A 12,442-nucleotide genomic window follows, 5' to 3' on the forward strand; every position below is an offset into this window, starting at 1 on the left:
TAAAGTTAGATGAACAAAAGAAATAACAATGAATGTACAATTTTAAGTTAAATTTTGAAACCGGTCATTTGAACAAAATTTGATTACAATTTTTCTAACCACATGCTGATTCATCCGATCTTCTCACCCGTCCTTCCATACATTATTCTTATGCTATCCTTAATCTAGTTACACATTCTAAGAATTTACGACAGATGTTCTTCCTATTCTAAAACTATTGTTTCCACAAGCCACCTCTATTGTTAACAATCTACTTATTGCATCTTCTAATCTTTGGTATTTCTTCCATCATTTTTTCCCTTATTCTTTCCATCTTCCTTAATTATTTCTCCACCCATTCCCATCATTCATCCCTTAGAATCTTTGCACACTTGCGTTCATTCCTTCTACTGCTGTGCAGTCCTCCACTAGATACTAGATAAGAAAATTAAAAGCTAAAAAAACGAACAGAAGCATGGTTAATCGACAGGAACGTATTCTCTAATTCCACATTATTAAAAGAGCTAAGAAAGGATGTATCGAGTGATTATAAACAATATTTACGTGTGTACGATTCTGCTTTTCAACGTCTATCGGATAATGTTTCTCTAAGGCCCGTTTTACGCGGAGATGAGATCATGAGCTGAATGAAGTTGACAACCCCAGATGCGAATTTCTACGATAAACCAAACAGCCACATTTGTTTGTCCACATTTATCCAACCAGACATCCTTAGTTTGTACATCCTTCAAAAAAGAGTTATCGGTTTTTTAGATCTTTATTTGGTGAAGAATCTTGGAAGAATGTAGTATGAGTGACATAAGGAGCAACATAGCCAAGTCCACTTCAAGGCCTACCGGCTGAACTTAATAAATACGTATATTATGCCACTACAAGTTGTTGATACCGAACTACATACAGTATAATGTATCATGAAACCTAAGTGTCGATGCATGCATCGCAACATGTTTCAACGCGTATAGAGTCCTTTACTACTAATGATAATTTTTTTCCGATTAAATCTCTCGTTCTTCTCGATTCCAAATGGACTTCAGGAATTTTCTGTTTGCCTCGGGGAAAATTTCCCTGACAAAGACGAAGAACCGCGAAACGCGAGCGCAGCGACTGTGCCAGTAGTGGAAAAACCGATATTTTCTTCTGCTTTTTTCCCTTCTGTTCTTCCTCGGTCACAACGGGGTCGTCGATTGTCCCGGTAGCAAACGCAACCACGTGGTATTCCGAAAAAAAAAAGAAAAAAGAAAAGAAGGAAGTCAGGAGGATTCATGGAACAAGAGCTTTGCAGAATGCACTGGATGCTTTCACTTCGTGGTTGATCCATTCATTTCTGACTGTGTCGATTTCCTTTATCTGACTGTGAAACTCGTCCAAATCTCGCAACCAAAATTCCAGCAGAAAAGAGGATGATTCTACGTGGAAAAATAAATTCAGAACATGCAACCATGTTTCCTATATGAGATTTCGTTTCTCAGAAAATTAAATTGAAATATTGTTTTAGGAAATCATCGTTTTGCAAGATTCCTTTAGTGTTTGATGAAATGTATCTAGTAGGTGCTTACACATATGTAGACATTCTCCTCCTAAAATAAAATGTACAGTATTTGGATATGAAATATATTTCGTTACACGTTCTCCACTATTCAATATAACACAAAGCAAATAGTTAGCCGTGCTCTTTACTAAGTAATTCGTCATCTATTATTTATCACTGAGCCGACTACTGTTAATTGTGCAATAGATATTTCAATAATCCCCATTCGGATAGAAATCACAGAAACATCATCAGTAGATGATACAAAAACTACAAAAACTTCTGCTACAGCTAACACTCCAGCTAACATAAGTGGAATATAATTCCATATATATATGGAATATATAATCGAAAGACGAGCAAACTTATTAAACACGTACGACATATGTATTGAAAATTCTAGCATATTTAGAGTTCCACGACAGAAATAAGAAGATATATTAGCATAACAGTTAATAACCCGATGCATTATGTATCTCATAGCGGAGTAGAAGTGAAAAGAAACCCGGAAAGCAGAGGAATACCAGTTAAAGTAACCCGATTAGTCTAACTCTAAGTGGAAGAAAACCGTAAACTCGGAATAATAAATCTGTTTTATATTTTCTAGTGATTTCATTTTTCCACGAGAAAGATCAATGGCCCAGTTTCGAACGTGCTTCATAAATAAATCTTCCTTAGAATTTTCTGCTGTTGTTGCCGGTTAAAAATTGCGTAACGGAATCACACCATCTTGGCGACAATATGCTTCGACCCAGATTCGAAGGATTTACCGCGGGCCCCATCATTTTTCCTCCTATTTCTTCCGCAAACTTTTAAGGCGTTTTCGCGGGGTGAACGTAGATTGACCTGAATCGCGCGCGCCTGGAAAAATGAAGAACAGTAGCATCACAAAGTAGTTTAGAGTTCTAGTGACGATGGAAAATCAGGATACGAAATCACAGGAAAATTCTGTACAGTCATTGCGGTTAACACGTAGACTGCTGTGCGAATTTATATATATTTCAGCTTGGAAGCCACACTAAATTCAAATATGTATACATCTGATAGATGGACGAAGGAGTATAAGTCAGAATTACTAGCTTTGTAGAGAAGCACCTATAACATTTAAAGTGCAGTGTAAGATAAGGTGTTAGATTTTGAACGTAAAACTTGGTAACATACAGTGGCAAACAGGAAGAAAGTTTAAAATTCATATTTATGTATAATAATTACATACACTACATTATTGGTACCTTTGTTGTACTAAGTTAAGCATTTTTTGTCATGTTGAAGACAGTTATGTGTATTATATTTATTTATAATCTAATTGCCCTTATCGATTGTAACTCTGCTTTAAGTTTTTTTCTGTTTTTTTCTGTCCTTCACTGTATACCTCGTCTTATTACATTTACACAAGACTACATGTACATGATACTCGATTCAGAAACCTTCTTCTTTTCTTAAAAACGTTGGCTCTTATATTAATCCCAGCTTGACTTATATTTATTTGACCAAACAGTGTTTGTGACAATTAACCCTCCGCCTGCAACTGTATTTTTACTGTCGTCTGCACACTGGATCTTTTATTCCATGCAGTCTCTTCTAGGTCTCTGTGTTTTAAGTAATCCCAAAAAATTCTTGAATGCTCTTCCAAGTTTCTAGAATATTGTTAGGCGTTACTTTGATTGTTTTAACCGCTTGACATACAAATGAAATGGAACTCGATACGCACTAAAAATACCATTCCAAGTGATTGCGGATTTTGTCTTTACCAGTCATCTAATGACAAAATTCGCAATCACCTAGTTGCCAACCCACTAGTTTAAAATAAAATTACGTATAATTCCTTGCGTCTAGAAGACGTCAACGCCTAAAATGACGTACGAAAGAAGCGAATGAGACGTCTTTGAGTGCTAAAATTTCAACAAAGATATGGAGAAGAATGAAAAATTGCCCAGAAATACAGCAGGCGCAGGGTTGAAACGTTTTGCAATAATAATTCGAATAAAGTAAAAAAACACTAATGTAGAATATATTAGCGTACTTATGCTGTTGTGACCATAATTTGACTTATACTCTTTTGCCTGCTCATCAGGGAATAAAATTGTAAACTGCAAGAAAGTCTGATCGTAGCAAAATCTCCAGGAGGCAATGCCGGAAAAGAATCGTCCGGAGGTCACACGTGTGTTCATTGACGCACACGCGTGGCAAACCGACGGATCGTCCACGAGAATGCAACGACGCAGAAAGCGAAAAAACGAATCGCCGTGACGCGTGAAGGATGCAGAGCAGGATGCAACGAACGAACGTGCAATTCCAGCGAGCGATTCGGTTTCCTGGACAATTCGTCGCGATCGTACAAACGCTTGTTTCATCTATTTCCTCTTCTTATTCATTTTGTCAAATAGTCGAGGCCCTAAGAAACAATATATTAAAATATTAACTGAACGATTGCGTATAATTATTCGAACATAATCAAATACATTCTATGTTGAATATAGATAGTCGAACAAATTTTCGTACTCTTCTAATAATAAAATTTGTAATATAAATTTCTTGCGGTAGCATAAACTAAAAAGGTTGTTGAATCCTAAGATTACTTCATAATAAATACAGTAGCGATAGAAGAAAGTTTATAGAATAAGAAGTATAAAGAGACACTATAATTTTACAAGATGCATTTATATTTAATAAGAGCAACAAATAAATAACCATGGTATGGTAAGCAATTTTTAACACAGCAGTTAATCATGTTCATGATGCATCAATTTTTAACTTTCTTTTATCCGGCATTGTATATTCTTAATAACATTAATCTTGGTTAAGATTATTCCCCTAATTTGTTTTAAACGAATAAATGTTCTTCAATAGATGTTTGTTAGACTTCGTTGGATATGTCGGATAAATTTATTTTCGTACTTGTTACGATCATATAGAGCAGCGGAATAAAAATGTATCCACGATATTTCTCCATAAACGGGGAATTTAATTTACAACGTAGGAGAGATCGGTTCGTGTGCGTCAGCGGTAAATCTCGCGAGCTTCTGATTTTCCGTTAGTCGTCGCCCCAGTAATAAACCTAGTAAGTTTCCTAATTCAATCTGCCCCCCCTCTCCCCCTTCGCCGTTGATGATAAATTCTGCAAGTCTGAGATTCGATTTGATATCTACGTCACAACGTAATGTGAAGTTGATGATTCTTAAACGTCGTATATTCGCATTTAAAAAACATTAAGGACACGGTGGGTAGATACAAAAATTATTAATTCTGAACGTGAATCTCTCGAAAGTTGAAATTAAATAACACACAATAATTTAATGCCACATACAGTTACTAGATTTCTAATTTTCTAAACTCTCTTTATCCTGTATATCTCTTAATTATTCTATGATACATAATTTTTAATTAACACTCTGTTATACACAATATTCAATTAAAAATAAATTTCTTTAATTTATGAAGGCAGAGATCGCTATTCCCCCAATAGATTTCTCTCGCAAGATTTTAATTTTCTAATAAATATCTGTTCAGTCGTTTATTAGCTTCCAAATCGCCCCTATGATGTTCAACAATAACGTCGGTTAATTTTTACGAAAATAAGTACGGCAGTATTAATGTCTAGGGATTTAAAATTCCCTGATAATCCTTATATTAGCGTGCAGTCTTCCAATCGCGTACCCAACGATTCGTTAATTAACGAGGCGTCCGTCGATTAAAAAATTTCGATTTTAATGAGCTCCGCATACCGAGGAATCTTAGACAAGAAGCCCCCTTCCGTCGTCATTTCCTTCCCATGCCGTGGACCATGCCTCTACTCGTATACGCACGAAATATGAAAGAAAAAACATCATGCAATCATAAGAGAGAAGTTCAAAAAACTTAGTGTACGAGTATCGAACAATAAATTAATATAGCAGATTCAATAGAGATACTTTCCAAACATTTTGATTAAAAAATGTTTCAACGCGAAGGATTTTTCTAAATCCTTATTACAATGAGAGATATTAAAGAGGAAAAATTCAACAAGGAACGGAATGTGTATAATAAGATAATTTATCCAGATGTATTCAATTAAATCGTTTCACAGATTTTCCTAATGCAATTATTTATGCACTAATTGATCTTCATGAGAAAATATGAATGAAGTTAGCAAAATGCTATCGACATATCAATAATATCTTAATTTGAAGAAGGATACAAAACAAATCACTTCAATCATCTCTGTTCTATTTATCGATATCAGAACGATAAGTATATGTGTAACTATCAATTAGTTATCGCTATAATATCGATAAATCGAACATTAGATGCCTGAACTACAACGTACAATATATTACAGTATAATTATTATCTTTAAGGTAAAATTATTACCGATATGTCGAATTACCGATATTTATCGATGATTTTATCGATAGTAGCTGTAGATGCAAGATACATGTCTGAAACATGCATAATTAATTCTGTTTTACATCTATTTGCATAGAATAATCGTCGAACATTCGTATATCTCTTCTAAAATGATAAAATAATGCACGAATGATAAATACTTTTGCATAATACATAAATACAGCATATTTTTTTATTTCTATGTCGGTTTCTCGACAACACCGTTTCGTTTTCATGCGATAACGTTGGTACAAGACAAAATCGATTAAACAGTATCCTACACACATATACACGCACGTTTGTCTATGTATATATACATATATATATGACTACATACACTATATACATGATGGGCACGTAGATACGTCATCGCGGACATGCAAAAGAATGAAACTGTTTTATCTCCATCAGAAAGAAGTAGCGAAATTGTCGAATGCGATTTTATCCAAAATATCCTAAAAGACAACGCCCCTTTTTTAAACGGAAAGAAAGATTGATAAGCTTTGACCACCATAAAGGATATAATTTCTGGTCGATGTCTACATCTCGCTCGTCCTTGATCTCATAACCTGCAAACATACTAATAACTGATAGGGAAAAAAAGGCAGAATTTAATAGTCCTGTTACGCCACCTTTTTACGCGGTCAATTTGAATGGACCTCAGGATTAATAGTAAATAAATTTATAATAAAGAAATCGAAATAAAAGATATATGAAAAAATATGCAATATAAAACAAATTTCACTTAAAAAGTATTACAGAAAATTTTCAAAAAATAACTCAAAAATATAAATAAACGATGTAAGTCTATAGAATCTGCATGAAAAATTACGAATTGATCATTTTAATTATTCTAATATTTCTAATATATCTTTCATACCTTGAAAACAATGATTGCAAAGTATTTTATTTTTATTTCACCCTGACCAATATCCTTTTGAAAGAATAGCCATCGTTTAGAAAATCAACTAACAATAATATCAAAGCTAATCGATATATTGTAACATAGAGTCAAAGTAAAGAAAAAGTTATACCATTATAAAAAATATCACAAGAAAGATTGGAATATTTCTGAATCTGTCAGATCAATCTACAAAGATATTCTACAATTTACGTGATTTAATGGCCATCACGATAAATTCAGTGTCCCTGTACAATTCGAATAAATTTTAAAAATAATTACGCACATAAGATTATGAGTATCGACGTTTTGGAACAATGAGGCAGATGATGAAGAAAAATTACAATATCAGATTATAATCTAGACCCCTAATGTGAGAAATGAGAACAGTTTACCTGATAGAATTATTCGTCGAGTGTAAAAGAATTAAAGAATGGGTAAATAGTGGTACAGAACCAAGAGACCGTTAGATTGCATCTAAATTAATGATGAAAAGCTGAGGAGAATAATTAATATGGTGTTGAGTAACCTTCACCGTATCCAACAAGAACCTTAGCTGTCAAGTGAGATTCAAGCTTAAGACACTTGTGCGTTCGAAAAAGAAAAAATGGCACCAATGTATCATTTTTCCGTTTAATTAAACAAACTTGATAGGATCGAAATATGAAACTAAATTTGATGTATACGAATAAACGAAATTGTTTCGTAATTTATCAGTAATGATTTCAATTCGTAGATTCACCCCACCCAAAAACAATTGGTTAAATCACGATGGCATCATGAATATTTCTTGTAGAATTTTAACAGTCATTCGAAAATTTCTATTCATACAACAGAATATGAAATTTGTTTAAAGTCATATAAAATTTGTCAAAGATATAAATGTTTATATGTATGTAAAAGATCTAATTATTGTTTAAACAATTGTTACTGTAGCGTGATGCATTGAATCTGCATTGAATCCTGCTATGATTCTTCAATTTTTATATTTTAATCTATCTCTTATCTTACAGACCAATGGATTTTACAAATATTTTCCAAATTATAGGTATTTTTCAACGTTAGGAAACTACAATTTCGGTTCGGTAAAATGATCGAAAAAATGTAACTGTGTTAAAGAATGAAGAGCTCGTTGAATGGTCACAGTTTTCAGATGAATTCGCTAATGAATCGATGGACCAACGACGGTCTCGAAACTCGATTAAATTCTCCTAAAGCGGCCTGTCCCTAACGACTGGGGAATCAAACTGTCGCTCTGCTCTCCCTGCAGTTTATCAGTCAAACGTTATATTCTAACCTTGATTCAATAGGATTCTCGAGAAAGGGGCCGAAAATTTTGCAAGGATACGCGCCAAATCTTTTCTAGGTCATTCCACAGGGACAGGACGTGCACAGTTCCACAGCTGATTTTACTGATCGAGCCAAGAAAAATTCACAATGCCATGGATCATGGTAATGAATGTAGAAATTGAAATTTTCGACAAAATAAAAATTTACTTACCGAAACTAATCACTGATAATTTACCGCGGAACTGAACGCGAACTCGTCACAGAAATCACAGCACTGACACCACGCCAAAACAGCCCCTGTGAACGACTGATTTTTATCGAACTGGCCGCGGCGAAATGCAGCTCGCACTGCCACATTGCCATCTTCCAGCGACTCTCTAAACCATTCCACGTTCATCGAATAGCGACGCGATACCGGGATCCTTTAATTTTTCTTGCGCATGCTTCGTAACTCTTCAAATTTAACCTGTTAACGGGGAAAGACATTACTAAGTATTTAAATGACCAATATTTTGCATATAATAATTATCTCTACGCCTCACTTCAAATGTCAAAGATAAATTATGTCATACTTATATTTCCAAAGATTAAAACCCAGCTATATCTGTTTTGTCTTAATTAACTTGTTAACTGGGAAAGAGTTGAATCGTCACTTAAATTGTCAATCTTTTGGGCATAATAGTTTCATTTTTGTCTCATTTCATTTCTGTTGGAAATAAATTATATTACATTACTGTATATTTCTAAAGATTGAAACCAATTTAGCTGAAATTGACTTGTTTTCGTTAACTTATTAATCTCTCGGAACATTTCTTAACAAAAAACTAGTATAATTATGAAAGTAAGAGTTGATAAAGAGAAATTAATTCCAATTTAATCAATCTTCATTTTTGCAAATGCAAATATGAGATAACTTATTAACAGAAATGATACGAGGTTTATAAATAAAGAAAATATTGTATCCCACAAATTAGAGCCTACCGATTAATAGGTTAACCTTCTCTTATCTGTGGATAACAAATAATACAATAAAAAATGATTAATATTATAGAGAATAAAAGAAGAACCTTACACATTAAATAAAAGTTACCTGTTGTAGATATATAAATTTTCAGTTCTTCTTTATTGAAAATTCTTTAGTTATTCTTTAAATATAATGCGGATAATTTTAAAACGTGATCATAAAAAGAACAAGTAGTCATTAGAAATGCATATTGCGTTTCTTTTTCGAGTATTTGTCCTGATATTTCTTCGCTATTTAAGTAACTCCAATCGCACCCATATGCTATACTTTCATGTTCATTATATTCGCTAATAACAGACGGTATTTCAGTATTTTCGCAGTCGACTATTCTAAATCCGCTATACATGCAAGCAGCCAACAAATATCTCCGCTCAAAGGGATCCCATTTTAAACGCCAAATACCACCGCCCAGATTGATATTTGAAATTGGTTGCTTTAAGTTTCTCGTATCCCATAATCTCAATATTTCATCATAACTAAAACATTATGAGAGTTTTATTCAAAATTGTTATCTTATTAATATTACCATTCTATAGTAGAACTTCATTTATTGACTTATGAATTTCTGCTAACTGAATCCATTTATTTGAATATAAATTATTATATGAACGGAAAATCATAAATAGCGGAGAGAATCGATGAATTATTATTGCATCTTTCAATGAGTTCAGATAAATGGAGTTCTAGTGTACTTTAAACTTTACAGCACCTTCCAGATGATAATAAAAATTCTCTCGCTGCATTACTATGAATACTTGTAACGCCTGCACCGTGAACTTTATTTGAAACCCGAGTCTTTGTCCTTGTATCAATACATTGAAATTTACAATCATCGCCACCTTAAATATAATTATTGTTAATTTTTTAAATAAATTTTAATTTCATTTACTTCCATACCGCTATATATGATGTTTGTGTCCCAATAATTAAAAGCTGCAATCCATGCTTCAAATCCATGTGCTGACCATGAATTAATTTCATTAAGTTCATTTTCGTTTAACTCAAACAATGAGACGAAACCTTTTGAGTCGCTAACTACTATTTTTAAACTGACTTCATTCATCAATCTTCCGGTACACCAATCTAAAGATAATGCAAGTACTTCATCGCCAACTCTCTTCTGCACTAATAATTCTAAAGTTATCTTTTCGTTGTCATTTTTAAGTTGATAAATTTGTAAGTGCCCTAAAGAGTTTACAACACCGAGTAAAATTTTATTTTGTGATGTAACATGCGCCCATTTCATATCCAATACAGCGGGTACTTCTAATTTTTGCAATATTATTAAGCGTCCATTTTGTACAATTTGAAATAGATAAATTCTTCCTAAACGTTTTGATGACACATTGGATGGTAAATTCTCGTCTTTCATTAATTGATACGTTCCACAAACAAATACATCTTTGAAGGAATCTATTGGACACCATTCAACTGAATCAGCGGAAAATTCTGTATCGAAAGTATCCAAAGTACGGAACATGCTTGACTTTCTGTAATCTGTAACACGAAATGATAAATTTGAAGGTTCTAAGCTAAAAACATAAAAATTATTTTAAGGGAGATATTATGGGATTCACACGCAAAAATCTTTATTTGTATAAATATTACAATTAATGAAAACTATATATAAATATGTCATACAATATTTAAATTATTACAAATTCAAAATTTGTAAGGTTGCACGCAATTACATTTGTATATAATGTTGTATTGCTATCTTTAATTATGTTTACTATTATTATTATTCTTATTAAAGATAAAAATTTGTTTGAAGACATTTGATATGAAGTTGGTTTCTGTTAAATATTACTGATAAACGTATAAAAAATTGTGATAAATATTTATAAAAACCCTATTTGATCTATTTATTTGCATTGAAAACTTGACATACATATAACTTGTACTTTTTGGTCTGAGTGTGTTGTTATTATTGAGATCATATCATAATTAATATTTAGGAACAAGACATGATCATCATTTCTTATACGTAGTAAATTCATACATTTCTGAGCAAAGATCATTTACATGTTATAGGAACTTTTCATCTTCTCACTTTAAATATTTTCATAACACATAGTTATTTAAGTACGTCACAATATACTTATACAAATCTTATTCTAAATATATACTGTTAAGATTTAATACTATATTGGTTCTTTGTATCTTGATTTCATCAGTTTTTATTTACCTTCATTGCATTTGAGTAATATATTTGTACTATCAATAACGTAATTAAAAATTTTACTTTAAAATTATTATATAAAATTGATACATTCTTCATTCTTAATATAAAATGTATTATCAGATACATTTTTATAATCAGTCATTATTATCAGGGGCTATATATAAAAGAATAATTTTGGCTATGGAATATTCTATGTATTCATTATTCGCATAAAATTAATTACCTTGTAACTAATAAACTATAGCATCTAATGGCTACTTCCATTGTACTCTTTGATAATATAAAAGGAATAAATAATTTGTTACTTTATAAAATAAATATATAATGATGCATAATTTTTAAACGATTTTTTAAAAAATAATTAAAATTACTTCCTATGTTTAATTAATGACTATTATTCACACTAATGATCTTTTTGTTCAATTAAAATTTGAAGTTTGAGGTAGATAAATTGTTATCTGATTTTTTCATTTTTTAAGATGCATATGCAGCATCATCTTTGGCAAAAAATATATAAGATACTTTATGTTATAGTTAAATACTTCTCGAGTATTTGGTCAGTTACAGATTATTATGTGTAAAAATTATTTTAAATTTTTGCCCTATTGACGAGCACTTTTTTCAGTTTCAATTAAACATTCCCTAACTAAGATACGTGCATGTATAATACCACGCTTAATTTTTTCTATAGAAGTACGACTGCCAGCATAGGTAGGTCTAACCTCGTGACCAAGTTCTTCTATGACATTAAGCAGCTGTATATATTTTGATTGACCAGGTAGAGAAGGAATAGTTTGTTGAAGAGCTCTTGGATTTGGTACATTGAGTAATGGCTCTGTAACCTTTGTTGAAACTTCTACATTTCCTCGTTCCTCTTCCATCTTCTCTAACTGTCTTTTTTTAAATAAATATCCTAACAAATAATTTATGAAGAGAATCTAAGTTATAATAAGCTAGATATCACAAGACAACTGTTACAATTTCATCAATGTACTACTTATATCTCGCAAATATATTAATTTTTAATATACAAAAAGCAAATGTAGTTTATATAAAAAATACAATTTTTAGAATTGAAGACAATCATGCGAGAAGATTTTAGTATGATCAGTGAAATTAAAATAAACATAAATATAACCTTCAATTAAA

General features: G+C 32.0%; 2 protein-coding genes across 3 annotated transcripts in view; both read right to left on the reverse strand.

Annotated features, from left to right (window-relative positions):
• Positions 1-8,462, reverse strand: part of LOC100649150 — a 43,072-nt gene extending 34,610 nt beyond the window's left edge. Inside the window, exon 1 of one of the 2 annotated variants that reach the window (XM_048412070.1) lies at positions 8,296-8,462. The gene's annotated coding sequence lies outside the window, so the exon portion shown is untranslated. The remainder of the gene's footprint in view (positions 1-8,295) is intronic. The other variant, XM_048412071.1, reaches the window with a different exon arrangement.
• Positions 8,463-9,220: 758 nt separating this feature from the next.
• On the reverse strand, positions 9,221-12,174 carry LOC105666476 (diphthine methyltransferase). The gene is made up of 4 exons (XM_048411983.1): positions 11,964-12,174; positions 10,006-10,605; positions 9,818-9,947; positions 9,221-9,584 (listed from the first exon to the last, which is right to left on the reverse strand). The coding sequence occupies exons 1-4, from the start codon at positions 12,172-12,174 to the stop codon at positions 9,221-9,223; spliced, it is 1,305 nt and encodes a 434-aa protein (XP_048267940.1).
• Positions 12,175-12,442: the final 268 nt, after the last annotated feature.

Source organism: Bombus terrestris, chromosome 14 (assembly GCF_910591885.1).
Source record: "Bombus terrestris chromosome 14, iyBomTerr1.2, whole genome shotgun sequence".
Lineage (NCBI taxonomy): Eukaryota > Metazoa > Arthropoda > Insecta > Hymenoptera > Apidae > Bombus > Bombus terrestris.